General features: G+C 40.7%; 1 protein-coding gene across 3 annotated transcripts in view; it reads right to left on the bottom strand.

Moving 5' to 3' along the window:
- Positions 1-25,132, bottom strand: part of macrod2 (mono-ADP ribosylhydrolase 2) — a 763,167-nt gene that overhangs the window by 430,783 nt on the left and 307,252 nt on the right. For all 3 annotated transcript variants that reach the window (XM_080448593.1, XM_080448595.1, XM_080448594.1), the window contains exon 5: positions 19,116-19,232. In XM_080448593.1, the coding sequence (XP_080304719.1) occupies positions 19,116-19,232 (117 nt within the window). The remainder of the gene's footprint in view (positions 1-19,115; positions 19,233-25,132) is intronic.

Here is a 25,132-nt window from a genome sequence, read left to right as displayed (position 1 = left end):
AAAATATTGGTATCAAAATGTACTTAAAATACCAAAAGTAGAAAGTACTCATTATGCAGAATGTTCCATTTCACAGTTTTCAAATATATAAAATGCATTTAAAAAATGCATTAAAATAGCAGATATACAAGCTCACAATGTGTCGCATTGTGAGCTTGTAGATCGGCTATTTTCAAACAGACGAAATGTATATAGTGCTGAAGTGGTTTTCTAATAATAATCTAAATCTACAAAGTAGCTGGTAACTAAAGTTTTCAAATAATTGTAGTGGAGTAAAAGTACAATATTTGTATTTGTACTGAGATGTAGTCGAGTAGAAGGAAAAGTACAGAAAATTGGAAATACTCCAATAAAATAAAAATACCTCACAGTACTTGAGTACATGTACTTAGTTACTTTACACCACTGGTTATTGTTGATGGATTGTTGTCTATTGCTGAATAACCTTCAATCTAAACAGTAAAGACTTAAATATGCACAATTAAGCTACTGTGGAAATCATGTTTTTGTGTGTTTCATAACATCCTCCACGTTGCCTTCTGATGTGAAGGTTATCGCCGAGCTGCAAGACATAAATGATGCAAGACGGAAATCGATGTATAGAAAACTGCTTCAAGACATAGCAAAAGCAAAGCTGCTACACGTGGTTCTAAAGTGGTGTTGTGTGAACAATAACAAGATCAGGGGAAATAGATGGGAAATGAATTACAGGTTATAAATACAAACCGCCTCGGACCATTAAACAAAAAATAAAAATACAAATAAAAAAACCTACAGTACAAGAGGGCGTACTCACTTTTATTTATCAGGAATTTATTGATTGAAAACAGCACTTTAAATGTGCCTGGACAAGTCTTGAGAAACACTCCGGTGCCATTATGTTATCGAAAAAGAGTTTTATTTGCCTTTTTATAGAGTCTCATTTCCGCATTTCTCAAAAGTGTTGGCCCTGAAAGAGGCACAGAGGCTCCTGTGTATTTGGCCTGCTTCCCCATTAGCTTTTATAGGCAGCCATATGTACTTTCATGGGAGGGTTAATGGTTTTTAAGGACCCCAGCGCGCAAGTCTAAATCCACAGCATTAAATCCGAGAATGGCAAGCCGGGATACACACACCCCGGCCCCGGTCACGTGATTCCTATTTCAGACTGAAATGGCATATACTTTGTTAACTAATTACCAACCTCACCACCAGCCCGAAGGGAAGTATCTAGCAGAGGCAAACACGGAAGGGATGTGAGGTGGAAAAATAAACCTGTCAACATTTACAGTCTTGAAAGCCTAATGAGCAGAAGTAACCATAGCAATTTAGCGAAAGTAGCATCAAGGACTAGGGCAACTATTTAGGCAAGTCTGTATTCATGCATAATTGGCTGTGAAAACGGCACTACGGGAGTCTGTTACTGCCTTGTTCTTAATTAGTTTTTATCCTAAGTCTAGGGATGAGAGGTAAACAAAGCCATCAGAGATTAAAAAATACGTCGCCCCCCTTTCTTCCGGGAGACAACATCCACTGTCAAAACAAGGAGACATGTTGTTGTTACCCGTAAACTCTGCACTATACTTTCCCTCCGGGGAAATGAGAGAAATGTTCTCTAGCTGGCCCTTAGTCACCCTATCAGGATGACTGCGGCTCAACTTTAAGTCATAATGCTGTTGTCGTAGCGAGAGAGTCCCGTTCTTAGAAAAAATAAATAAAAAATACGACCATGTCATCTCCTTTAAAACAGAAACCATGTACAGTACCCCAAGGGAAAAGTAATTGCTGCAAAAGAAAGAACTCCGCAAACGAGTAGACTGGAGGTGCCTGGTGGCTCAGCCAGTTAGTGCACACAGGCCTGTGAGCACGAGGTTCAAATCCCACCCCCATCTTGTCTCCCGCCTGTCTCTCTTCTCTCTTCTGCCCTTGGTTTGCGGTCTCTCTACGCTGACCTATCTGAAATAAAGCATTGAAATGCCAAGAATAAATGTTGAATATATCCCTACGGAATAGACAGCTCGGGAGTTATGAGGATATAGATACTTTTTTTTTTAAATGCAGTTTTATCAAAACAAAATATTATATATTGGTGGAATAAGTAGCCTACTCAGATGTTTTACTTAAGTAAAAGTAGCAATACCACAATATAAAAATACTCTGTTCCAAGTAAAAGGCCGGTGTTCAAAATGTTACTTGATGTGTTAATTGTTAATTGGCATCAAAATATACTTAGTACCAAAAGTAAAAGTACTAAAATGTTTGGAAACAGCAGATCTACAAGCTCACAACGCGTCGCTTTGCGATGCGTTGTGAGCTTGTAGATCGGCTATTTTATATCTAGGCTATTTTCAAATAGCCTAGATATAAAATAGGGCTAAAGTAGTTAATGTATGTTTTATAATGTAATAATTATATCTTATAAGTAACTAGTAACTAAAGTTTTTAAATAATTGTAGTGGAGTAAAAGTACAATATGTGCCTCTGAGATGTAGTGGAGTAAAATTAAGGGAATTCAAATTGGAAATACTCCAGTAAAGTAAAAGTACCTCAAAATTGTACTTAAGTACAGTACTTGAGTAAATGTACTTAGTTACTTTACACCACTGCTCTAAAGACGAAGGTTTTTCTTTTCTTCTTCTTCTTGTTTTTATTCAGTCTGGAGCAAACAGATAGGCACTGAAGTGGTATTCAACAGAGAGATAACCAAAGGTCTGTTCTTAGAATTTAATGGGTGGCTGCCTCATAACTGGCAAATCATTAGCAAGGGGATGGTAGGTTGGACTGGCATGGCAGAATCCTTCTAACCTTTCCCCCCTTATTTCTTGCTCAGTACATAAGAACATGAGAACAAAATATAAAAATAAATGAGTTAACTAGAGCGCGCAGACCTCCGCCAAGTTGGCAGCTTGTCCATAAAGTGCTCCAGAGTCATATACAGTACACTGCCAAGTTCCCTTTTGGGAAAAGGTTCAATAAACACTTATTTTTTCATTGTGGTTTAAAATACAAATCAGTATCTTCTATCTAACATTGTATTTATTAATTTAGCATGTGAAAAAAGTAGACCAACAATTTGCAATCGAACTGGAAATGGCTGTGAATCACAACTTTTTAATATGACGGTAATAAATAAAAACACCAGCATCAGAATCCAAATCTTATGAATCTTCACCTGCTAACTGATGACTTTGTTTAGGTAAGGTATGCGAACAAATGTAGTTGTCAGACAGTGGTGGAAAGTAACTTAGTACATTTACTTAAGTACTGTACTTAAGTACAATTTTGAGGTACAGTATGTGTACTTACAGTACTTGAGTATTCCCAATTTCCAATATTTTTACTTCTACTCCACTACATCTCGGATCCAAATATTATACTTTTACTCCACTCCATTTATTTGAAAACTTTAGTTGCTAGTTACTTTGTAGATTTGGATTATTATACAAAACCTACACTAACAACTTCAGCCCTACAGTATATACATTTCGGCTATTTGAAAATAGCCGATCTACAAGCTCACAATGCATTGTGAGCTTGTAGATCTGCTATTTTCAAAAGATTTTTATACATCTGAAAACTTGAAATGGGACATTCTGCATAATGAGTACTTTTACTTTTGATCCTTTAAGTACATTTTGATACCAATAATTTTGTACTTTCTTTAAAGTAAATTTAGAATTCCGGACTTTCACTTGTACAGAGTACTTCTACATTGCAGTATTGATACTTTGACTTAAGTAAAACATTTGAGTACTTTTTCCACCACTGGCTGCTGATGACTTTGTTTAGGTAAGGTTATGCGAACAAAATGTAGTTGTCAGATAAAATAAAAGACAAAGTCGGAGTTACAACTTTACTTATCGGCCAATTTAGCCAGTGGTCTAAAAAAATTTAAAAAAATTGCTTCCTGCCCTGCCGTTATGAGGCTGTTATGTTTGGCCCTGTCCGGTACCACTGATGGCTCATGTAACTAAATTAGTTTGTATGTTTCTCTCTTGAGGGAGTGCATGGACAACGTGCCGAGTGCCTGGGATTTCCAAACCCCCATCATAGCTATGTGCATTAACCCCCCCCCACCTCCACCCCCACCCTCAATGTTCCAATTTGGCTTTTACTTGGGTGAGATAATACAGTCTAAAAGCCCTTTGGCACATTTGTTTGTACACCGCAATGGCGATGATGCCATTGTGTGTGTGTGTGTGTGTGTGTGTGTGTGTGTGTGTGTGTGTGTGTGTGTGTGTGTGTGTGTGTGTGTGTGTTTCCTGCATGTCACCACTGGGTGATGAGCCCTCTAATGACAGCTTTCATTAAGCCGGGGTTGTTCATGGACAGATGGGAGCAGTGTGCTAACAGAAATGGAGAGGTTGCATTAGAGCGGGCTGCCACATTCCACTTCAAACCTGACCTTGCACCGCACCCACCTTGTCTCCCCCACCCTCCCCCTTCCCCACCCACCCCCACCCCCACCTGCATGCTCCCAATGCATCACTGTCATTCAGTGACACCCTGGGACACCCACTCCCCCCGCCCCTCCATCTCGGCCAAATAACCCCCAGCCCCTCCACTCAGGCTGCACCGTCCCCAATCAGGGTTGATTTTGACAGCAAATTTTGCTTCAGTTTTAGTCATAGTCTTTTGACTAAATGTCCATTTTAGTCATCTTAGATGTTTTAGTTTTTGTCTAGTTTTAGTCGACTAAATATCATAACATTTTAGTCGACTAAATCTACAGTTGATTTAGTCAACGAAAATGTATTTTGGCGGTGCCTTGATGGGGTTGTAATGGTTGATTTTACACTTGGTTGCATGCTGAAAGAAGCTGCGAAGCGTCGTGAGCTTGTAGATCTGCTATTTTCAGAGCGCAACACCCGAGCGCAACCAAACATAAAATGACTTGTCTTTTAGTTCTACTGGTTCTACTTCTCCACTCGTCCCTCACTAACATTTTAGTCTAGTTTTTATTTGTTGACGAAATCGTCAATATATCATAGTCATCATAGCTTAGTTTTTATTTAGTTTTTGTCAGTGAAAAAAGGTAGTCGACAAACATTTTTCGTCATAGTTTTAGTCGACGAAATCAACACTGGCTCCCAATGCATCACTGTCATTCAGGGACACCCTGGGACACTCCCCCCCCCCCACCCCTCCATCTCGGCCAAATAACCCCCAGCCCCTCCACTCAGGCTGCACCGCCCCCCAATTCCACCCTCACCCCCCCCCTCCCACCCCACCCAACCCCCCTCTTTCTCATTCAAACCATCTCTGAGTGAGACCACCGCACTCTTTCTGAGAGTGTTTACCCGGGCTCAACCCCACCCCTCGCTACTTCGCCGGCGTGATGAATGACTGCTGGCCGTCCCGCTGACAGCTAGGCAGCTGATGCCACATAATTACAGTATCACCGTTTAGGCCGAAATTACCAAATTACACCGGTCCTCAGGAGGCCCGGGAAGACTGACAGGCCTAGCCAACAAAAGAAGCACAAACAACCCCCCAAAGACAGAGGGGACGGCGCGAAGGGACGCCGCAAAGGGACACCGTGTGGGCCGCAGAGGGCCCGCTAGCCCCGCTACCCTGCTGGTCACCGAAGCGGAGCGGTTAAATTAGGCGACTCCATGCCCTGAGATACCGGTAGTCATTACTAGCCAATGAGAAGCCGGGGAGGCAGATGATTAGTCTTCCAGCAGCCACGGGGCCGCTCTCATAAATAATGCTAAAAACATCTGGCCTTCCGTTGGTCTCGAGCCTTCCTTTTTAATTATCAATATATTCAATCATTAATTCATCAGTGGATTTCAGTGAGATGCTAATCCCGGATGGATTTGCGTTTCATCCAAAAGACCAAGGCCTGACCGTTACGTTTCATGCATCAAACGATTAAGAGTATCCTCGCACGCTTGTTTATTCAACATTGGTTTGTTTACATTCCCTTGATTCGCTCCCCCCCCTAATCCCCTCAGTGATGATGATCCAATAATCTTGTTTTAATCCTAATGCTCTGTCAACTGTTCAGAAGTTAAAACAATATTATGTTCATACTACTACTGTACTACTACTAGCACTACTACTACTACTACTACTACTACTACTACTACTACTACTACTACTACTACTACACAAGTATCGGAGTAGCACAAATGTATTACAAAGACAGACTACAGTGAGTCAAATGTAATGATTATTCATTTATCCACTAAGTAACTCTGACAGTTCTGGCAGAGGCACAAGCTACCAAAGCAAACTATTAAATCCTCTGCTTAAAAGATATCGGTGAGAAATTAGGGAACATTGTAAATACTGTAGTCTGTAAATGTTATACAAATGGCCATATACAGTACATGCATAAAAAAACATAATGCATAATTTCTACTATATCGTTACTATCCTGTGCCGAAAATGTCAGATCTAGAACCTCACAGCATGTCGCAATGAAATGTGTTTGTGAGCTTGTAGATCGGCTATCGGAGTAGCACAAATGTATGTACAAATGGACGCATATACGGGTCCATTTGGTCACATCCAGAGATAGAGACTTTACATTGCAAAGGACCCAGACAAAACAAAGAGAGAGAAACGGGTCTCTGCTGGCAGTCATTTTGTGGGGAGACCCAGCAGTGTGGCTGCTGCTGCTGCTGCAGTGTGGATGAAGTGACGAGGTGACATTTATGATGTGTGCGGTAACAGTGAGCAGCAGTGTGTGTGCCGCCGCTGTGGGCTAGATGTTGACTTTAGCACCGTGTGAACGTTCTCCAGGCTGTGTGGGCCCACCAGCGGAGAGAGAGAGAGAGAGAGAGCGGCCGACACTCATTTATCTGAAACAAAGGATTTCTTTCACTTTAAGCGTTCACACTAGGGGTTTAATCACTTAAGCCCGATTTTATACCTTTCAAAAACGTTCAAAAAAAATTACATTTGTGTTGCAATAAAAATAAAAAATAAAAATTCTGAACATTGTGGACATTTTTATGACATTTTTCTAAATGCTTGGAAATGTTTTGCCTATAATGAAAGTGATTAAAACAAGAAAATAGAAACGTGTTAAGTTCACATTGAATCTAACAGTATTTCAGTCAGTAATCATCATGATGTGTTTGCTCAGCGATTATGATCCTTCTGCAGTATTGGCGTTTTCATCTCAGGAAAATTAGGTTAACAAAAAAAAGAAGGACATCGTGAAACCCATATCCTGCCACAGACTGCATAACAATTGACATGGGCTGTAAATGGAGATGCATGGCCCTGCCAATGCCGTTAAATTCTTGTTTTTATGTGCGTCGCAAGACATGAGTTAATTAAGTTTCTCTTACTAATATACCATAGGATACATAAAATAAAATAAATAATAAAACGAACACATTGCCAGTGGTGGAAAAAGTCCTTCAAATGTTTGACTTAGTAAAAGTATCAATACTGTAATGTAGAAGTGCAAGTAAAACTCCGGAATTAAAAATTTACTTGAAGTAAAAGTACAAACTTATTGGTATAAAAATGTACTTAAAGTACCAAAAGTAAAAGTACTAAAATGTTTGAAAACTGTTGATACAAGCTCACAACGCGACGCGTTGTGAGCTTGTAGATCTGCTATTTTCAAATAGCCTAGGTATAAAATCGGGCTAAAGTGGTTGATGTATGTTTTATAATGTAATGATTTATATCTGCAAAGTAACTAGTAACTAAAGTTGTCAAATAATTGTAGTGGAGTAAAAGTACAATATTTGCCTCTGAGATGTAGTGGAGTAGAAGTAAAATAATAGACAATTGGAAATACTCCACTAAAGTAAAAGTTAGTAAAAGTTAGTACTAAAGTTAGAAAATAATCTTCAAGTATACACCCCAAGTGTATTCAAACTGTTTTATTGTTATTATTCTTATTCTTATTAGGAATAAAGACAAAACAAGAGCATGTGATTTATTAATTTTTTGCGTGTGAGAGCGGCTGACCCGCTCACCCGCAGCCCGCATAATTGCCTCTGAAATCCTGACTCGACCAACCCGCGCCACGGGTTGACCCGCGGGTTACGGGTCGGCCCGCTCATCACTAAAAAGCACCTCAAAATTGTACTACTTAAGTAAAGTACTTGAGTAAATGTATTTAGTTACTTTACACCACTGCGTGACATTGCATAAATCAAACGATGCGGTACAAACAAGGAGCAACAAAGCAGCCGCTCTCCGTTTTACGGGACAGAGGCCGGACCTGATAAACAACAAGTTGTACACAAATTAACAAATTATGGGCTGTCCGTCGAACCCTCTGCAAGTGTCAGCCCCGTTGTATGGTGATGGGGGTGAAGACTGCATTGATAAACTTGTCTGGCGGAATGATAATGTTCTAGGGGGTAATTTAATCAGAATGAGCCGTGTGTCACTTACTAATAGTAGGTACTTTGCCGTGATTTATCTGTGTTTGCTGAGTGGAGCGAGACAAACAGACGGCCTGGTCCCTCAGATTAAATAGGGCATGGGAAAAGATTCCTCATGCTATTAGGGAGAGGAATTCATCACAGGCTAATGATTAGCAATATTAGCACAGGTGCAGTTACTGTAAACACCGGAGACTCGGTTTGATACAGGCGAGGGGGGGGGGGGAGGAGGGGAGCTCGGCTGGCCTCGTCTTTGACACCATGGTAATCAGACAAAACCGACAAAGACACCCTTTCTTCCACCGTTTCTGTACCCACATGTAAAGCAACATACGACGTACGGATGCGTCTTCCTAACAAGCCAGCCGGCAAAGCGAGTCTGTTAACCATCAGTGAAAAAACAAGGCAGGACAAGCGCGGTTGGCTCTTCAGAAGCTCGAGTGCACACATTACAGAAGTGCCGAGGAGAGTGCCAGGTCATTGCTGAGGCAGAGGGTACCGTCTGAGCGCGCTCCAAACAGTTAGCACCCAGTTTTAGATTAGAGAGTAATCAAAGGTCTGCCAGCTGTATCGATGCTGCAAACGATAAGGTTGTGTCTCCAGACTATCAGAGTGGGGCCGGGTGCAAGGCAATACTGCACAAGGCTGAAATCTATAAAGCTACAAACTGATAAGCCGGAGTGAAAACTAGCTCCATGTGAATTACAATGAGCATCACGCACTCCGAGTCGTTCTGGCAGAGGCACATGTTCCACGAGCTATACCAAAGCAAACTCTTAAATCCCCTGCTTAAAAAGATATCGGAGAGAAATAGGGAATATTGTAAATACTGTAGTCTGTGAATGTTATACGAAATGGCCTTAATGCCATGCATAAAAAAAAGGTAATGCATAATTTCTACTATATCGTCCTGTGGCGAAAATAGCAGATCTACAAGCTCGCAACATGTCGCAATGAAATGTGTTGTGAGCTTGTAGATCGGCGACTTTGGGCATGATGGGACACCGTCATACAACTATGTCGAAATCGAGCTTAAGATTGGCTGAAAAGTTCGTAAAGAGGGCATTCTCATGGCAGCAAAATGACATTTTGGCCCTCTTTTGTTGAATCCAAATATAATTCATTATTTAAAGCATACTGTATACTTGGGAGCTAAAGGAACGGAGGTGGGGGTTGGGGGGGGGTGAGTGAAGCAAAACAATAAACAGCAGCAGCAGTTTGGACTGTCAATCTGAGGCAGCCCCAGGGAGGGAAACAGAACCGGCTAAAAGATTTCAGATGAAATTGGAGAGTGAAAACAGTCTATCTAAGCGTTCCTATGGGACATTAACTTTCTGCAGAGAGACCTCCGGTTTGAACTCTAAATACCTTACGGGTCTGCTACTGTGACAGCTACGGATGAAATGTGTAAATGCAGATTAACACCAAAGTCCTCTCGCTGAACAAGGAACGGGGGCGGGCCAGCATGTGAACTATGGGCTGACTGTTAGTTTGATTGTTCAAGCGCTGAAGTCTATCCTGAACTATGACCACCCACCCCCCCCTCAGTCCTTATTGAATGACACCTTATCAAATGGGATGAGGTGCTTTAGTTTACCTCCTGTGATAGATGTATTTTCAGGCCTGTTTTGAAAGAAGCCAGTGATCCACATTCTTTAAGGGATGGTGTCAGGGCATTCCACATTTTGGTGGCAGAGTAGTAGAACGAAAAATGTCCCATGATTGTTCTATAGATGGGTGGTAAAAGATCGTTGTCGCTCCCTCTAGTAGTGTGGCTCTGGGCGTCACTCACTTTGGAGAAGGAGTAGTAGTCAGGTATGAGGGCATTGAGGGCATTGAGTGTATTGCCCCTTGACTATCTTAAAAACCAATCCCATTTTTAATTGCTTAAAGGGGAAATCCACCCCTTTTCAATATTTAACTATGTCATTAATATAGCATAAAGGAGTTGTGTGGAAATAAGAAAAAAGTTCCCCCCTTTCTGTGTTGCCTTGAACTTGAGGATTGATTGTGGGTTTAACATTGCAAATTACACCATGATGAGTCATCACAGTGTAATTTGCAATGTTAAACCCACAATCAATCCTCCAGTTCAAGGCAACACAGAAAGGGGGGAACTTTTTTCTTATTTCCACACAACTCCTTTATGCTATATTAATGACATAGTTAAATATTGAAAAGGGGTGGATTTCCCCTTTAACCTTGTCTTCTAGCCTGAGCCATCCCAGACTAGCAAAATGTGTTGGAATTAGGTGGGTCACAGGCTTTAGGCCGAGAAGTAGTCGAATCAGTTTGTTTTGGGAGGTCTGTAGCTTAGTTTTGAGTGACAATGATATCCATCCATCCATCTACCTACCTCCACACCCACCCACCCATCCATCCATCCATCCATCCATGTATGCACGTAAGTTACATTTATATGTGTTTTTGTTGTTTTTTCAGTTTCAAACGTTAATGGACACATTCCCAAAACATTTTCAGTAATTACTTGCACAATAACTCTACTTTTCACGTTATGCAACCACCCTCTTTTCTTCATCTATAATTGAAAATGGAGAAAATACCCGTAAATTGGAATTGTATGAGATAAAGGATGGTTCAGCCAACATGTACGCCAGGCCGTAGTCAAACAAACACATACCATAATAATATAAATACGATTTCAGCCTCTAAAACTACCAACGGCCTCCTTCCATTCCTTGTTGGTGTACAGTAGAGTATGTCTGCGATAACAGCAACCATTCTGAAGTAATCACATTACGCAAATAATTTTGGGAGATGGCATTGTGTTGTGTTGTGTGTAGTGATGGGGTCACTACATCAAATTTGACTACACAACATTATTAGTGTCACATAAATATTATACAGACTTATAGTCCCCAATGTGGTTACATTTCCTCTGCTAGTATTTGCTCACATTTTATACCCTCATCTCTCCGCTCCACATCCAAGTGTGGTGAATAACATTGCACTCTAATTCAGTGTATGAAGTATATAGCACATTATAATCCACTTAAAGAGATAGTTCACCCCCAAATGACATTTTTTCTATCGATTAGTCACCCCATGGAGACTTGGATATTTTTTTGTTTTTGTCTCAATCCTAAGCCAATAATTTGATGACCAGCAGCGGAGACTCTTTGTGTCTCCTACCTGAATTGCTGCCTACCGGTCCGCTGGTCATCAAATTATTGGCTTAGGAAAGCGACAAAAACAAATAAATATCCATGAATTCAAGTCTCCATGGGGGGTGACTAATCGATAGGAAAAACATTATTTTTTTGGATGAACTATCCCTTTAAGCCCTATTTCAAAAACAGCAATGGCCAATCTACAAGCTCACTTTTAACTTGCATATTTGTATAACGACATGCCCAAAACAGGTACACGAGGTTGAAAGTGAACAGAAAGTGAACTCCTCAAAACACATTTAAAAAGGGTCAACTGCAACTCTTGTGTTGCGCTACTCAACAACGGCGGGGCACCGTATCCTCAAGCAGTGAATTGTGAACATGTGGCTTGGTTTGCGATGCTCAAAGTCACATTTTCAGCCTGATAATTAATCTAATAACAGATGAGAGACTTGTCTAACATGAGGGCAAAATAGACAATTTCCCTGTCAGATTGATATAACAGACAGTTTTAGAGTCTTTCCGCTATGGTAGGTGGATAATTACTGCCATTGATTAATAATCCTTGGCCAGCCTATAATAATCAGTCCCACATGTGCTTGGCCCTCTTAACCCTTTAAGGCCGGGGAGGGAACGCATGTGTGTCATTTTAAGATCTCTTTGGGCTATTCAAAAATAGCAGATATACAAGCTCATAGCGCGGCACCAAGTGCCGCGCTATGAGCTTGTAGATCTGCTATTTTTTTAAATCGTGAAAATGTCTGCAAATCTTTAGGTTGAATATATATATACTTTTTTAAAGCGAAAGTTTTTAACTCAAATCTTTTTACAAATTCACTAAAAAAAACTCAATTTTACAAATGTCTTGTAAATCCTAAAAAAATGTTTTCCTAAAGTTTTTTTTACTTATGTTGCTCATTATTATTATTAATGGTTTTCAAACTTTTTGTGTCAAGGACCCCCAAAATAATATGTATTTGTCTGCGGACCCACTCCCATAAAAAAATATCTTGTTCCAGGGACACGATTTTTCTAAAAATAGCAGATCTACAAGCTCATAGCGCGGCACTCGGTGCCGCGCTATGAGCTTGTGTATCTGCTATTTTTGAATAGCCAAAGAAATCTTAAAGGAGAATTCCGGACAAATTAAGTGTTATCTTTGATGTCTCGTTACTCACCTACCGATGTGAAAAGTAGCGTTATTTTTTTTCATATATTCCCCTGTCGTCATTTTTTAAACACCCTCCGTTGTTATAATGGGAGCGTGAGGGTTAGTGAAGTTCGTCTATTATAACCGACGCAATGTTATTTTTTTCTCTACTACGATTCATTGTAGAGTCTCATGATAGTCAAACATGCGCTGAAAATTCCTGCGAGCCTGCCGTTAATGGCGAACGATTTAACACTGGTTGCTTGTTTCCAGAATCTGGCAACACGAGTTGCCAGGTTCTGGAAGAAACAAGCAACCAGTGTTAAATCGTTCGCCATTGACGGCAGCCTCGCAGATAGTTTCAACGCATGTTTGACTATCATGAGACTCTACTATGAATACTAGTAGTGAAAAAAACAACTTTGCGTCGGTTATAATAGACGAATTTCACTAACCCTCACGCTCCCATTATAACAACGGAGGGTGTTTAAAAAATGACGACAGGGGAATATATGAAAAAAAAGAACGCTACTTTTCACATCGGTAGGTGAGTAACGAGACATCAAAGATAACACTTAATTTGTCCGGAATTCTCCTTTAAAATGACATACAGATGCGTTCCCTTCCCGGCCTTAAAGGGTTAAGGGAGAGGCTCATTTGCCACTGGGATTCACAGCCTAGACTGCTTAGTGGGATGTAATGAAGAGCAATTTTCTTGTCTTGAGAGAGAGAGGGGGGGGGGAAAGCGACTCAAATGAAGGGGTTTAGACTTGTCATTTTCCATTGCCTCAGCAGATCAAATCTCCAAACAAGGACAACTCTATGTTTTCATGTCAACTTCCCCCCAAAAGGGAGCTGTCGTCCCTATAGGCTTTGAGCATTTTGTCCAGAACATGAGGAAGCATTTTATGTCTTTAGCAGCAGTTTTACTTCTCCCCCTTAAATTGTACTTTCATGAAAGAAAAATGACACAGTTGAGTATTGCACGCCTTTGACAAGCAAAATACAATTTACTATGGTGACATTATCCCCTAATAAGACTAAAGACTCAAGGACATTGCGAGATAAAGAGAAATGGGCAGCCTCGTAATATGATGGATGGCTTATTGCCATTGCCTTGTTAGCAAAGGGCCTAAGGCACCACGACTGGATGTACTGTATGAGACCGAATCCTCAAAACCCTAAAAAGGGGGAAAAGTGGTTCACATTTTGCTCTGTAGCCTTACAAGTTTCCAATTATGTGTGGCACAAGAGGCAAGCACCGGTGTGTCCCCACAGAAGAGGAGAGTGATGTTTATAACCAATCAGGAGAAAATCAGGCTAATGCTCTGACAAAATGGGAAAGAGAAAAGACCACCTTGGAAATACTGGACTTTGCCGAGATGTAAACGGAAAATGTCCCATCTGTCCGTAACTTCTCTGTGTTGGAAGAGTGTGGCCATCTGTGCATTACATGCACACATGTGTTATACTGTATATATACTGTACATGTTATACTGAGACACTTGGTCACATTTATATGTAAAAAAGGCAAATCATGGTATGCAGAAAGAAAGAATAGGTAGGCCTATTTGTTAATTATTAGGACTTACACTGACATCAGAAACATACATTTTTTTGCAAGTGGTACATCTCTGTATTGTGGAGAAAGCCTACATGACAACATAATGCCCACATGCACAATCTTATCTTACATAAAGTACGTCTGCCACTTTGACCTCCGAGACAATTTTATCACAGCGTCATCACATTTGCCTCATAACAGCCTGCCGAAATTAAATTGTAAATATGGATGCTTTTTAGCCCTCACAACAACACCCGCCATTAGCTGCAATTTCCTTTCATTTAGCGCATCGTCTTTTGGGTGGCAGAGTGACATTAACAAGAAGTGAAAAGGCTGGCTTAAAACACCCTCTCATTATGGCTTCCTTTGAGAAAATGTATTTACCAAAAAATAAACCGAACATATTCAGTATGCACCTGAGTACTGGATGGGAATGGAGAGTGTAATGTGGATGTCAGTGTGTTTTTATGAATGTCTTTCACAATGAACAGCGCTCATATGGACTGGGTTGGACATAACATTGAATCTGACAAGACATCAGGCCTCATTTCGGGTCTTGGACAACAGATAAGCGACAACTTCTGATATTTACATACTAGTCTATTATCTAGACAGTTTCTTTGTCACAAGTATTTATAATGGAAATTACTTCAAATGAGAAGTTGTGAAAATGTGACTGTTGCGTCCCGCCTCCGTGCCTGTCGTCTGTATTGTCCCCGACTGCTTCCCATACCTACCTGTCAGATTGATAATAGTGGCAGCATTGACTGGCAGTTAGCACTCGTTTTGCCTCGTTTAGCATGCATTTAGCCAAGAATTGCTGTTTTCATCAGTGCTCAGAACTGTTCAGGGCACTGGACAACCCTGCTTCTGGGTAGGGTCAGTCAGTGTGCACACTCAGTTCACCTAGGGCACTAGGTGAACTGAATTTTCAACCGACTGCACTGAATTTACGAACGACCAGAGAGCACAACAGCATTCTCAGTGCATTACCGAAGAAACATAAGTGTTCCTGTAAATCCTGTATTTTGTTTAATGACGTATTGTTCTGTATTTCTTGTGTTTGTATCAGTGGAAAATAATTACCTCCTATCTACCTACCAGGACAACAATGGAAACAAGCCAGCAGGGCTTTTTGTTTTTATCCTTTTAGCATTATTGTATAACTGCACTGTACTTTTTGCAAACTGTTAATACAGTATTCAATCAGTCAAAAAACCTACCTAGCTACCGCAGGCACATAGTATGCGAGCTGTGTGCTCAGTTTGACAGGTATTTGATCAGTAACAGGCGTGACAAATTAAGCTAACATCCAAATTCAATGTGTTTTCAATTAAAAGAGATGATGAGACATGCTATAAATAGGGTGGCAAATTGGCAAATATTATCTCAACCGTGGTTGTTCTTGCAGTATTGGAAAATGTTGTAAATGTAAACCGTGAGTTTTCAAAGAGAACAAGTTTCCAGGGGCAGGAATGGCTTTCCTTTCTCATGTTGATAAGTGGCTTAGAAGTCGCGTTCATTTCCAGAGGAAGTTTTGGCCCCTGTTTTGGGTTGGATTTGAGCCGCCAGTCTGAACAGGGCCTCAGTGACAGTTGGGTATCCCAGCCGTCTTCTTGGCCGCATCCTGCCCACTGTGAACGTTTTCCGTTCACAGCAGACGAGCCGGAGCACATATAAAAGAGGACTTGGTGCGGGCGTTTAATTTCCCTGGGGTTATACAGGTACAGTCGACTTCCTTTTGTTTTCCATGGTTCAATATGAATAACAATCTTACTTGTGTGGTACATTCATATGCTACGGGGAAATATGAAACTTGTCCTTTTCCAGAGGCAACTGTATTCGTTTGTGCACAAATTTAATTCATGAATCAAAAAGGTGCATAAGACACAATTGTGCTTCTTAAGCCATTCAATCCGGGAAGACATCTGTGTCGTTTTAGGTTTTAAGCTGTAACCATTATCTTATACTTTGGCTATTCAAAAATAGCAGATATACAAGCTCATAGTGCGGCACCGAGTGCCGCGCTACGAGCTTGTAGATCTGCTATTTTTGAAAAATCGTGAACATTATAATTTTATTATTATTAAAAAAATATATATATAAATAATATATATATATTTTTTAAAGCTTCTGGAGGTCCCTGGAACAAAATATTTAACAAATGTTCGTTTAAAAATATATATATTCAAAAATACAAATTTTCATGATTTTTCAAAAATAGCAGATCTACAAAGCTTGTATAGCTGCTATTTTTTAATAGCCAAAGAAATCTAAAATGACAGAGTTGCGTTCCCGGATGGAATGGGTTAACAACTTGAACCGCAGCGTCCCAATAGGCACATGTCACAATAGGCAAACATTCTATTAGAATAGCCCATCTACAAGCTCCTCCTGCAGATCTGCCCGTTTCGCCAAAGAGATTTGGAGTAGAGGGAAGAAAAGGGGTGGCGGGCCGGGCCAATGATAGACCGCTGCAGGGGGACCCCGGTCAGCAAAGTATATATCGTGGGAAATGATCTGAAGAGCTACGTGTAGTCTGTTTTTGTCGTGTTAAAACTTCTGATTAGATTTAGAACATGTGCAGTTCCCTTTATGACATGTGCAGTTCTATTTACGACTCAAACTTAATTAAATCTCAAGATAATAGTGGCATGGTTATTGAAACCAAATTATTTACACTAAAAGGTTGATGAGGCAAAGTCCATTTCATTAATATAACATTAATCATTATTTATTATGAGCAGTGAACATCTAATATTCTTTCGTAATGTGTTGACATTACATGGCCAGTTTCAAAATATTGTTGTTATGCCTAAGCTGTGCCATGAAGTTACATGAAATGCAATCACATACGAGAATGTCTTTTGTCTTGTTTACTTGCAATGTGCGGGGGTGGATGGCGTGTGGGCTATTATTATTTGTGATTTCACAAAGTGAACCACTGGAATGTACGTCACACTTCCGACAGCTTCACAATGTGCGGGTACTGTAGGTGGAGCATAACGAATCACTCACTGAGGGAAATTAATGGGGAAAGAATAAAATCCAATTGTCAGATGAAGTTCGGGAAGGAGTGAGATCTCTTGTCAGAGCTGAGCGCTCAAAAAAGGAGAGTCAAACGGTTGTCAATTTCCAAGAGCAGTCGACGGCAACAATAGCGATGATGACAGTGACAGAAGATGAGAAGAAAGGAAAGGTTGTGCGGAAATACAGCCCAAAAATCTACAGTAAAATAGTCTGGAAAAGATATGACAGGACTGTGCTACACCTTTCTATCACGAGTTATCAACTATCTATCATTCTGTCCCCCCCCCCCCCCCCTTTCTTGCTAACAGATAATAGCTGTTAGCCGGTGGCAGGGAGATTGCTCCCATGCTATGATGTGAGTTTGGAGGTTATTAAATTGTCACGCCGCGCCCCGTTTTTGCTCTAACAGACACTTGAACTGGCCGTCTGGTAGAATGACTCATTGTTTATCTGCTTGGGTTTGTTTGACATCCTTACGACAGACCGTATTAACACAGGCCAATTTCATCTCCCCTTTAAAGTATTTCCTCTCGGTTATCTCATGGAAATCCTTCAGGGATAGGTTACTAGCGACTACTGGGACATGTCTCTTGACAGGACTGTAATGATGGCCATTGTTTTCCATTGTGTGATTCTTTGTCCCCCTCAGGCGTTGCTGGGAAAGCTATTTGAAACCACCTTAAAGAGTGACATTACCACTGTGCAATACCAATAATTTAGCACAGAGTTGGTTCACACCCCTTGACTGCCGAAATTCTCACAAGGATGAAGATTTAACACTCTCTGTCGCTCACTCACACACACACACACACACACACACACACACACACACACACACACACACACACACACACACACACACACACACACACACACACACACACACACACACACACACACAGTCTAAATTCTTTTTCCAAATCAGTACATCCCTGTGTCGCACGGCAACATGAGTTATGTGGTCTGCTAACAGAATATATCAGGGATGAAATATCAATCAAATTACCACCTAATAGTTCCCTTAATGTCTTTGTTCGTGTGCAGATGGCAAGCTCAGCTAGCCGTACAACAAGCACCCCTCATATTAATTATCCTCCAAATAACAAGACCTGATTTATCATAGAATGGCTGCTCAGAAATAATCATTTGTGATTAAAGTGTTTTTAGTCGGAGAGAATGGACAATAAAAGCATGCCAGTTCCCTTGCAAGAAGATGTGTGTGTGTGTGTGTGTGTGTGTGTGTGTGTGTGTGTGTGTGTGTGTGTGTGTGTGTGTGTGTGTGTGTGTGTGTGTGTGTGTGTGTGTGTGTGTGTGTGTGTGTGTGTGTGTGTGTGTGTGTGTGCTGGCACATGTGACAGTGTGTGTGAGACGTTTGACACATTTGGAAAAATCCATGCCAAGGCATGCATGCTCTGGCCATCTGGAATTTGATGTAAAACCTAGCATGCATGAATGTATTTATTTTGTCTTCACATTATGCCTTTTCAGTGCGCTAGCTTATATACAAGCCTGAGGTAAAAAAAAAAAGGGAAAAAAAGAAAAAGGAAAACAGATCACTAAGTGGCACATAGTCAAATCCGGAGTGTTAATGTAAAACGTAAATCTTATTTCCTATTTTGTCATACAACAGTGTCAGTCACGCGACAAAATCGGGCGATCTACAAGCTCACAACACACTGTGATGCCACGTGTTATGAGCTTGTAGCTCTTAGCTGGTAGAACATTTTTGGAATTTCCGCGTATAATTTACACGCCCAAAATAGGGGCGCCAAGTTGAAAGTGATGAACTTTAAAAATGTCAAGAGTTAAATTAACACTCCAGATTTAGCTGTGCAAGTGATGTGACACTTACATAATAATTAATAATAATAATAATAGTAATGATGACTGGTACTCACATTTTGCAGGCAGGTCGTAGCCGCAGGTGATCTTGGCTCGGCCGGTGTCGCAGCCATTTAGTGAGTGGCACTCGTCATACAGACAGGACCCTGCTGCTTTGTGTATGCAGCCGTCAACTAAAACACAAAAAACACAGGCACAGCATACAGTCATTATGCAGAACTTATGGGGAAACATACAATAATACACACAGCACATCCATACAGAACCATCGTGGTTGACAGCAGGCGTGTGCTTTGTCTTTCTTTCTTTCCCAAACAGACAGCAAATTAAAGCTGCAATCCGGAACTTTGAATGAATAAATTGTTATTTTTTACAAATCTGTAGGGTAGAGTATGCGAATACAATATAACTATCTACTAAATCTGCAGTGGTTGGAAGTGGTCTCCCTACTATTCAATAATGAGAAATGTAAACCCTGGTGTCGAGTAGGACCTACAGTATGGTCAACAAAGTAGTACTGCCTGAAGCTCGTGAGTCCAGTATCTCCCCCCTGGCCAAGCGGGAATGCCCTTGGTTTCTGGGGTTTGAATCAGGGTAAGATATTAAACTTTTATACTTAACCCTTATGCTTAAAAGACCACGAAACAAATTGTCTCGCTAATGCTCATATATGACGGCACATTTCTGTCTCTCTGTCTTAGAAGAGGGCTGTGGACAGTTTAGAAACGTGCCTACCAGTGACATCACCAATAGGCAGGTTTGGTAATTTGAAACAAGGTTTTTTATGAAAGCAAGAACAATGGCTTCTATTTCAGGATGCCAACTTTCCAGGAAGAGAAAGGCTATAGTTTCTAGTAGCTTGGAATCCCCATCGATGATATCTTTGGTGGGCAGGTTTCTGCAACTGTCCACATTCCACCGATGAGACACACATAAGTGTAGACAGAAATTGTGCCATCTCATATATATACATAATACACATGTATTATATGAAGATAATGTTGAAAATGGGTGACGTGAACATAGGTTTGGTCTGATTAATGTGGTCACTCTTGTCCTACAATAAATAATAATGATTTGTTGTTCTTTTGTTTTGCTGTTGCTGTTGCTACTCTCTGCCGGTGCCCTTTGCGCTGGTAAATATCGACTAAGGCTGCGAGAGAAATTAGCTGTGTTACGATCTAATAACACACACACACCCATAACCCCCCCCCCACACACACACACACACACACACACACAGTGAAAATGAGAGTGTAATCCCACTGTGCGGTACATTTGACACCACCAACTCTCTGTCCCGCCCTGTGGTGGGAAGAGTTCAGGGTCATTTATACTCAGTTTGATGATCAGCTCTTATTGCCAAGCGACTCCACCGCCGTACAACGGCGCATAAACTAGGTTTCGAATCTACTGTACGCCATCTGCTAATGGTGAACCCGCTACATTGTGGATCCGTGTTCCGATTCTGTCTCACTCCCCGTTGATGTGTGTGTGTGCCCTGGTTCTGCGGAGACCCCCCCCCCCCCCCCTCAAGGTTTTAATTCTACCGGGTTAAGGCCACGAGAGACTTGATTGATGGTGCGTCTTACGCGAGAAGGCAGAGAGATAGAAATCCACATTATCCCCTCTCTGAAAGCCTGACACCCCTCCGAGAGCCCGTTATCAATCACACCCCAAACATCATAAAATCCTCCTCAAGTTGTCCTGTAAAAATCCTCACTAGCCATTAGAGGATAACACGCAAGCCATGGGGGTGGGGGGGAGGGAGGGGGGGGGGGGTAATCAGAGCTGTTGGACAAACAGACATGTCTTTTTCTTTGGTGCCTCACTGGAAAAGGCTTGCACTACACACAGTATGCAGACAATAGCTCTCTCTCTCTCTCTCTCTTCTGTTTCCTGCCTGTGCTGACCAAAGAAAAGAGGATGGAAAGAAGATAAAACAGACTGCAGAATGACCCATTATCACGTAAGCGTTGAAGAGGGAATAAAATAACACGCCATTCATGAACAAAGGGGAACAAAAACAGGACGAGCACTATTATCCTCGTCTGTCTTCGGTGTTACTCAGACGGAGGGGAGGCATTGAGGGAAATGGACAAAAGAGATGAGTTGTGTGTGTCGTCGGTACAAAATGTACTGTGGCGCTTTGCCTGCTGACGGAGACGCACATCGTCGCTCCGCAGATGAAAGAGGTCTTTTTGACGAGGGATGGGTCTCTCTCTCTTTCTCAGCCCCTCTCTCCCTCCATCTCTCAGGGTATGAGTCAAAGACAACAGCTGTGTGGAAGATTTCTCTGCCTCTATCAATCATCTTTAATGGACTGAGGGACAGCTAGTTGACAGAGACGGATCCTGATGGCTTTTTGAAAAAGCAACACGACACAAAAATGGGCATACGTATGAGGGGAGATTGCTCTGGTTGCAATGAAAGCTACTTAACACATGCTACATATAGACATACGATGGGCTTTCTATACATTAAAAGATAATCATACAACACGTGCTAAATCAATTGCACTTGATGATACACGTTTTCCACAATGTACCAAGCATATCTTGCATCATACATTGTTTCAGGCATGAAACATTATTCTGAAAGGCAAAAATGTTATTTCCTCTCATGAGTCATCCAAACTGCTCTTTGATGTTTTTGATTCATTTGTGTTGTAGTCAACCCCTACACATTATACTTGTAACATGCCCATACATGGAGAAGTGGGCATCACAAACGTGTGTCAAACATAACATGCCCATACAGTACATGGAGAGGTGGGCTTCACAAATATGTTGAGTGGACGATGGGTGTCACAAACGTAATATCACAAGCTCACTGCAGTTACCATATTCTGTCCCACGGAGTGATGTGGAAAGTCAGTCGGATCAGCGGATTTGCCAAAAATACTCAAATCCCCATATATGGAGATCCCTGATGTCAACAATATGACGTCATAGTACTGACTTGGATTCCATATTTGGGCATGCCTCACACAGAACTCCATACATGGGCATAAAAGGGACACAGATAGACAGACGGGTACAATGGGTACTCTGACCACGGGTGCAACGGGTATTGCATTCCCAACTTGCATCGTTGTTGGACTTGTGTGGTCTCCTATTTTAAGTATAATTGCCGGTATGTGCAATCATTTTTTACATTAATTGTTTGAGTAAAATATGGAAAGGCACCATCAAAAGTTTATGTCAAATGATTTCAGCACACACGTCTTTTCCAGTGCAAGGCCACATAATATTGGGATAAAGAGAGCCTGTCGCTTAGCCAGTTAAAAAAAACATTCCACATCTATTTGGAAAATGTGTTAATACATCATAGGTCAACCAGGACCATCAGCTTCTTTAAGAGCAAGAATGTCTACACACAGTAAAACCCAGTGTTTAACCATTTGTAACTTAGGCCACATCCACACGGATACGATTTTAGGTGAAACCGCATAAGTTTTTAATCGTTTGCACGTTTTGGCCACACGGAGCCGGCGTTTTAGGTCTGCAATACGCTTATTTTTGAAAACGGGTCCCAGAGTGAATTAATCTGAAAACGCCACCCTTGCGTCTCCGTGTGTACAACCAAATACGGCAATACGCATCTTTCCTGAACCGATGACGCTATAGCTCCACCTCTCGCTTAAACCCGCCCCCCCCCCCCCCCCCCCCCCCAAGACGCCACCCTTGCGTCTCCGTGTGTACAACCAAATACGCATCTTTCCTGAAACGATGACGCTATAGCTCCACCTCTCGCTTAACGCCATGGGGCTTTTACAGCACTGCTCCTACACTACCACCTTCAGCAACAAGTGGACATGGAGTAAATGTACTTAGTTACTTTCCGCTTAGTTACTTTCACGTGCATATAAATGAGCCATGCGGTCTTATAAGAATGAAAACAAACGCCTTGCTGTTATGGATTACATGACGGTCGTCTGTCACGACGATCATGGATGAACTTCAACCTGGTGTTTGCACTTTCTCCATTTATAACCCGTTCATCTACATAAACGTTCATATTTCTAATATAAAGTGCTGACCCCATGGCCACGGATGTTACAATTATGTATGGGCCCGCATAAGTACACCTATCTTCCGTATTGTTCAATAAAAATCATTTTAATCCGATTGGTGGCCATTGACTTCGAATTTTCTCCATTGACTTTAATTTACGTGACCCTACCGGTTGGGAGGAGTATTGCACTCTAATACATTATAACTCTATGAGAAAATGGCTGCCGATCGGATTAAAATGCTTTTTATTGAACAATACGGAAGATACGGGTACTTATACCCACTCGAAGTGAATTTTAACATCCATGGCCATGAGTTAAGCACTTTATATTTGAAATCTGAACGTTTATGTAGATGTAGGGTTGTAAATAGAGAAAGTACAAACACCAGGTTGAATTCAGCCAGGACGCTAGTGACGACGGTCGCAACCTAGCTGATGCATCTCGACAGTGGTGGAAAAAGTACTCAAATGTTTTACTTGAGTAAAAGTATCAATACTGCAATATAGAAATACTCTCTTACAGGTAAAAGTCCGGAATTCAAAATGTACTTGAGTAAAAGTACAAAAGTATTGGCATAAAAAAGTACTAATTATGCAGAATGTCCCATTTCAAGTTTTACATTTATTTTGAAAATAGCCGATCTACAAGGTGTCGCGATGTGACGCATTGTGACGCATTGTGAGCTTGTACAACGGTTATTTTCAAATGGCCGAAATGTATGAAGGGCTGAAGCAGTGGTGGAAAAAGTACTCAAATTCTTTACTTAAGTAAAAGTACCAATACTGCAATATAAAAATACTCTGTTACAAGTAAAAATCCAAAATAAAAAAATTACTTGAGTAAAAGTACAAAAGTATTGGCATCAAAATGTACTTAAAGTACCAAAAGTAAAAGTACTAAATATTTGAAAATAGCTACAAGCTAAAAAATATCTACAAGCTCACAACGCGTCGCGATGCGACGCGTTGTGAGCTTGTAGATCTGCTATTTTCAAATAGCCTATGTATAAAATAGGGCTAAAGTGGTTAATGTATGTTTCATTATATCATAGTTTATATCTGAAAAGTAACTAGTAACTAAAGTTTTCAAATAATTGTAGTGGAGTAAAAGTACAATATTTGCCTCTGAGATGTAGTGGAGTAGAAGTAAAAGTATTGGAAATTGGAAATACTCAAGTAAAGTACAAATACCTCAAAATTGTACTTAAGTACAGTACTTGAGTAATTGTACTTGGTTACTTTCCACCACTGGGCTGAAGTGGTTATTGTATGTTTTGTAATAATAATGAAAATAGCCTATACAAAGTAACTAGTAACTAAAGTTTTCAAATAGTTGTAGTGGAGTAAAAGTATAATATTTGCCTCTGAGATGTAGTGGAGTAGAAGCAAAAGTGCTGAAAATTGGAAATACTCCAGTAAAGTAAAAGTACCTCAAAATTGTACTTAAGTACAGTACTTAAGTAAATGTATTTAGTTACTTTACACCACTGCATCTCGACCAGTGGGTCAAATTCATTTGGGTGGAAGAAGTACTCGGATATTTTACTTAAGTAAAAGTAGCAATACCACAATATAAAAATACTCTGTTACAAGTAAAAGGCCTGTGCTCAAAATGTTATCAATCAAAGTAAAAGTACAAAAGTATTGGCATCAAAATATACTTAAAGTACTGAAATGTTTGAAAATAGCTGATCTACAAGCTCACAATGCGTCGCGATGCGCGTCGTGAGCTTGTAGATCGGCTATTTTTAAATAGTCTATGTAAAATAGGGCAAATAAATAAATATAAATGTTTTATAATGTCATGATTATATCTGCAAAGTCACTAGTATTAACTAAAGTGTTCAAATAATTGTAGTGGAGTAAAAGTACAATATTTTCCTCTGAGATGTAGTGGAGTAGAAGTAAAAGTATTGGAATTTGGAAATACTCGAGTAAAGTGAAAAACACCTCAATTGTACTTAAGTACAGTACTTGAGTAAATGTACTTAGTAACTTTCCTCCACAGCACCACCCACAGGCCAGGCATATATACTACAGCGTTTTCAGTTTGTGG

This window comes from Gymnoscopelus braueri (assembly GCF_963280865.1).
Source record: "Gymnoscopelus braueri genome assembly, chromosome: 14".
Classification (NCBI taxonomy): Eukaryota; Metazoa; Chordata; class Actinopteri; order Myctophiformes; family Myctophidae; genus Gymnoscopelus; species Gymnoscopelus braueri.
Note: the sequence above shows the minus strand (reverse complement) of the source record. Positions and strands in the feature narration are given on the sequence as shown.